Genomic DNA, 5,510 nt, shown 5'->3' with positions numbered 1-5,510 from the left:
TCCCTTCGCTCCTCGTCCCTTCCCCGGCTAGCTCTTAATTAAGAATTCCAGTGAGCGAAGTCGACGTCCGTACGTCGGCAATGGCCGCCTCCCTCAGAGTGGTGGTCGTCCTCGCTCTGCTCGTCTGCATGGCCTTCACGGAATCGAGCATCTTGCTTGCGGATGCCCGCCCGTTGCCGACGAGGACGACCCTCGAGGCCGCCGCACAGGAGAGCCAAGGGGTGGCGTCGTCAGCCGTCATCGTGACGGAGGCTGCCACTGATGAAGACGCGGACGAGAGCTTCGAGTTCAACCAAGAACTAGTCGTGTTGGGCCATTAATGATTAATTGCAACATTCGTTCTAATTAAGCCATCTGTTTCATTTGGAATGAGCTCTATCTTAATTTTTGTGTCTGAAGTTTAAGCCATATCGGTTCTTGGTTGTGGCTTCAACTCAGTGAACTTGTGAGAAGCGAAACAAGATCAGGCAAACCGCTTGAGAATTGTAAAAAAAAAAAAACAAAAGATTAATGAATCGAAAGTCGAAGGCACGTCACTGATTCCATTTGCTATCAATTCTACAGAAAACAACAGAGTTCGATGAAGTCAAGTAGTAGTAGTAGAAGAAGAAGAATAAGAACAAGAGCTGGAGCTCAAATTTTCCAACGCCTGCACTACGTCCTTCATTGAAGGCCTCCTCTGCGGCGCCATCGCGCAGCAAGCGAATCCTAGCTTGAAGCAGCCTAACAATGTGTCCTCCTTGCCCTCTACCTCGCCTCGTATGGCGGCATCCGCCATCCTCACCACCCGGTTCCGTTCCTCCACCACGAAGCCTGCGTTCCAGCGGCAGAGCTCCAGGTCCGAGAACACCCGCCCGGCGATCAGCTCCAGAAACACCCTTCCGAATGCGTACACGTCCCACTTCGCGTTGGGTTTCAGGCTCTTTAGCGACTCCGGCGCCTGGTATGGCGGCGGGGCGAATCCCGGAGCCGAGGCGCAGCCGCCCAATGGGCTGGCTCCGGTAGCCGACGATAGATCCGGCAAGCTGATCGAGGAGTGCATGGAGCGTTTGCTCCCGAACTGCCGTGCTGATGGGCCGGCGCCGGCCATCACTCGGTCGAGGCCAAAATCTCCGATCTTGGCCTCCATGTCGCAATCCAGTAGAATGTTGCTTGGTTTGACATTGCCGTGCAAGGTCTTCTTTTCGTGGAGATACGCGAGGCCCCTCGCCACGCCTCTAGCAATCCGGAGGCGCATTTCCCAGCTCAGATGTAAAGGCGACGATCCGAGCTTTTCTGCAAAGAAGAGTTTGTGAAAACATTTTGAGGGCTTGATTTCGGATCTACAAATTCAAGGGGAGGAAAACAGAGAAAGGCGCGTACTGCTAAATGAGATATTGGCGAGGCTGCCATTGGTTGCGTAGTCGTGGATGAGAAGCTTCTCGTCGGAGCCCCAGTAGAATCCCCGGAGGCGGAGGAGATTTGGATGCCGAATTTTGGCGATCCCGCGGACCTGGGCATCGAATTCCTTGAACTTGTTGATGACGCTGCTCTCCCCGATCCGGCGCACAGCCAAGGCGGTGCCGTTGGCGAGTACCGCCTTGTAGACGATGCTCGACGTGCTTGCGCCGAGGATGTAAGCCGAGGCCTTGAGTAGAGTTTCTATTTCAAGGTTCGTCTCGCCGTCGACGATGACAAGAGTAGCCTCTGCATGTTGTTGCTTTAGCTGCGGATGGTTGGATTTGCCGTCTTCCCCCTCCTTCGCACCCTTGGACGATTCTTCATCCTCTTCCGCATCCGTATCCGAAGACTCCGACGTCTCTGACGTCTCCTCAGTGTCGTCTCCGTGGTCACTTTTCTTCCTCAAACAACAAGATAGCGATCTGATCACTCTGGTCTCACTAGTGACTGCCGCTGTTGCTGCGGCCGCTGGAGGCGGAGGGGGGCGTTCTTTCTTTAACCCGTTGCTTCCAATTTCTTTCTGCTGTTGCCGTTCTTCTTGCTGATTTTGCCTCTTCGTCCTCTTCACATGGTATACGTACAAGAACACTCCGAAAAGGATCGCAATGCCGGCCAAGTCACCCACCGTGATCAGGATAACTGCCACCGGTCGAAGCGATCCTCGGCTGGCGTTGTTCTGCTCGGCCGCATCTGGAGTGCTTCCATCCGGATTCTTGGGGAATGCGGCAAATGCCGGCGGAGACTTGGGCGGCTGCAGGACCACGTTGGAGGAATTGGGAGGAGCGGTGGAGAGAGACGAAGGGATGGTGCACGGGTTCCTGAGCGGTCTCCCACAGAGGTTCGGGTTTCCAGCAAAAGCCATCGGCTTCTCGGCGCCAAAAGCACCGCCCTGTGGTATCGCTCCCGTGAGATTGTTGAACGAGAGATCCACCGTAGCATTCGCCGGAATTCTTGCCCCTAGCTCCTGCGGGATGGCGCCAGTAAGTCGGTTGTAAGACAGGTTCAAGTAACGGAGCCTTCCCCCGCCGAGTTCCGTCGGCAGGGAGCCGTAGATGAGGTTTGAGCTGAGATCCAAGTACTGCAACCGTTTGAACCCGCCGACTGGGAGCTCTCCGCAGAGGTAGTTGTTGGAGAGGGAGGCGACGGCGAGGTTCGGAAGCCGCGAGAAGTTCGACGGCAACCTTCCGGTCAGCGCGTTGTCGGAGAGGTTGAGCACCTGGAGGCTGCTGTTGGCGGTGCGCTCGTCGAAGTCCGGGAGCTCGCCGGAGATGACATTGTTGGCCAGCGAAAGCACGCGGAGCTCGGACGCGTTAAAGAGGGTGGACGGGAGGGTACCGTTGAGCATGTTGCCGGAGAGGTCGAGATGGCGGAGGTGCTCGACAAGGCCGAGCTCGGTGGGGACGGGGCCCAAGAGCTGGGAGTTTGGCAGGACCAAGGCGATGACTCTAGAAGCCATGGAAACCTCCACATTGCTGCTGCCGCCGCCACTATTCGCAGGAGGACTCCAATTGAAAGCAGCTGCCTCCAGGAATCCCATGCATACGACTCCATTCCAGGAGCACGGCGTGTGGTCGTAGAAGTTCCAGTCGTTGAGCACGGCCATAGGGTCGCTGAGAACGGAGTACTTGAACTTGAGCAACAGCTCTCCATCTCCGTTGAGGCCCAGCGTGGTGCCGATCTGGAGAAGAAAAGTTAGCAGCAGCAAAGTAACAGATCTACCTCTGGAACTGGAAGCCTCCCATTTGTTCTCGAGCTTCCAACTATTCGAGCTCATGTTGGTGCTTCTCTGGAGCAAATCATGTCTCGCTGACGGAGCGATCAAGAGGCCAAACAACCGACATTTGTGTGCAATTTGTGGCCCCTTACGAGCTGGAGCTAGAAGCCAAGAAGAGATGAAGAGGCAAAATGGAAAGGAAATATGGAGAAAAAATTGCTACTGCCTGTGGGAGCAACGCCTGCAACACTTGTTTGGAGGGGGGAAGGCGCTCTCTTCTTCAATTTGTAGCTCCTTAGAGATCTCGAGGTAGAAGATAGAGAAGTTAAGAAGAAACCAGGAAGGGAATTGGAGGGGTGGGGGTAAGGAGAAGCAATAAACCTGTGGTGCCATGCCACTGGTAGCAATGCATGTGAAGGAAAGCGAGATTGATCCTGGGGAAGAGAGCAAAGCAAATGAAGCTAAAAAAATAGCATCACAGCTCATCGAGAGGACCTCCACTATCTACCGCATCCTCGATAATTAACCTGGAACAACGTAAACAGACAAACAAGGAATCAAGGATGGATTAATCACTTCCCAGAGACAAAGATGCTGGAAAGGCACGAGGGAAAGAAATGGAGCTGGCTTTGCTTAGCTTTGCTTTGTCTTCCTATTCGTTGATCAAACGGTTTAAGGCTTATCTAAAGAAAAAAGATGGTCTAAAATGCATGATAAAGGGACACGAGGAGAATCTTGGCAACAGAAAGAGGGCATGGAGGAAAGGATTCACCTATGAACCAGCGAAGATGGAGACAAGAACAGAGAAAAGCAGAGGGAGGGAGGGAGTTAAGAAATTTTTGTTAGTTTCTTCCTCCTCATCACATGGTGTTTACTATGGTGATGTCAATCTTACGGGAGCCTCCTTATTTCCCGTGGTTGTTTTGTAGGGCGCCCACAGGGGCCGCAGAGGATAATGACAACGGTATGTCTCGATATACAGAGGGTAATTTCTCTGGGAAGGGTAGAAAAATTCTGGAATCGCATATTTGGAGTTTGATGGTGGATTTTTCTGATAATTAACCTTCCTCCGGAGGGTGCGTTAAGAAGACAGCAGTGCATGGGAGGTGCCTGCCTGCATGGGGTCTCTGTTCATATCAGTATACTGATGGATCCAGACCTACACACATCTCCTAGAACACTGCTCTGTATATGTATGTGTCTTGAAGAGTTATGAATGGCGATCTCCCACCAGTCACTTCCTCTAGGCTTCAGCATATCCGACTTCTTCTCGGTATTTTTTACTTTTGAAGTTTCGGTCTGCACCTGCTATGAAATAATTCACATTTAATTGCTTCAAATAGCAGGGTACAGCTTCATGTGGACGACGGATGGCATTTTCTGTCTGGGGAATTCACCCAAACACATTAACTGCGATGGATCATAAGTAAAAGGCGCAATTTCTTTGGAATACAGTGAACATTAATAATAGAATATTTAAATTTTACGATGAACAAACTTGACCTATATTAACAACTAGGTGCAAGATTTATCTAAAGACAGCTGGATGCAAGTTAATTTTTTGTTATAAAAAAATATTAACATTATGTATAAACTAATTTACTGATTAAATAAATTGATTTTTTAAATCAAATTTTTTTTTTGAAATCTATGAAATAAAAGATTGTGACTATTATTAATTTTACGATAATTTATCAAAAGACGTATATAAAATTTTAAATTTACTAAAAGACGCATATTACTTTATTATTTACTAAAAGATGCATCTTTTTACTGTGTTTTTCTTATTCTTCCTTCTTGATTAATTTTCTTTTTATTTTCTCTGTCATTTCTCTCTCTCTTATTCTTCCTTCTTTTAAATTTACTAAAAGACGTATGTTTCTTCTCTTTCCTCTCTTCTTTTTTTCTCTCTTTTGCACATTGATTCTTCTAAAAACATTTTAACACGTCTGAGAAGTCAAAATAAAAATGAATAGCATATTTGAACTCCTTGCAGCTCCAGAAATTCACAGGAACTGAAATGAATACAATCGGAGCTCTCTAGATCCATCAGTAGGTTTTGATCAAAACTTACTGATGGACCTAGAGAGCTCTGATTGCATCAATTTCAGTTCCTGTGGATTTCCAGAGTTACAAGGAGTTCAAATATACTATCTATTATTTATTTCGACTTCTTAGAGTTGTTAAAATGTAATAAAAAGAATCGTCAAAATTCTCCACGTTGAGCTTGATATGGAATTATATCAGAACCATATAGACTTGATATAGAATAATATCAGGCGCAATGTGGAGAATTTTGACGATTCTTCCTTAATGCATTTTAACACCTCTGAGAAGCCGAAATAAATAATGGATA

General features: G+C 48.5%; 1 protein-coding gene across 2 annotated transcripts; it reads right to left on the bottom strand.

Annotated features, from left to right (window-relative positions):
• Positions 1-507: 507 nt before the first annotated feature.
• Positions 508-3,834, bottom strand: LOC122016532 (probable LRR receptor-like serine/threonine-protein kinase At4g37250). 2 transcript variants are annotated; one of them, XM_042573862.1, is made up of 3 exons: positions 3,536-3,834; positions 1,363-3,457; positions 508-1,275 (listed from the first exon to the last, which is right to left on the bottom strand). In XM_042573862.1, exons 2-3 carry the CDS (start codon positions 3,212-3,214, stop codon positions 587-589), a joined length of 2,541 nt encoding a protein of 846 aa, XP_042429796.1. In that variant the 5' UTR covers positions 3,215-3,457; positions 3,536-3,834; the 3' UTR covers positions 508-586. The 2 variants fall into 2 exon arrangements, with proteins under 2 accessions (XP_042429796.1, XP_042429797.1); XM_042573863.1 differs by having other exon boundaries at positions 1,363-3,448.
• Positions 3,835-5,510: the final 1,676 nt, after the last annotated feature.

Source organism: Zingiber officinale, chromosome 8B, assembly GCF_018446385.1.
Source record: "Zingiber officinale cultivar Zhangliang chromosome 8B, Zo_v1.1, whole genome shotgun sequence".
In the NCBI taxonomy this organism is placed as follows: Eukaryota; Viridiplantae; Streptophyta; class Magnoliopsida; order Zingiberales; family Zingiberaceae; genus Zingiber; species Zingiber officinale.
This window is presented reverse-complemented; position numbering and strand designations above follow the sequence as displayed.

Excerpts from the sequence above, each read along its gene's own strand:
- LOC122016532 (XM_042573862.1), bottom strand. The coding sequence starts at position 3,214 with ATGAGCTCGAATAGTTGGAAGCTCGAGAACAAATGGGAGGCTTCCAGT. Across the intron at positions 1,276-1,362 it reads CGCCAATATCTCATTTAGCA|AAAAGCTCGGATCGTCGCCT; the intron begins GTACGCGCCTTT and ends TCTTCTTTGCAG.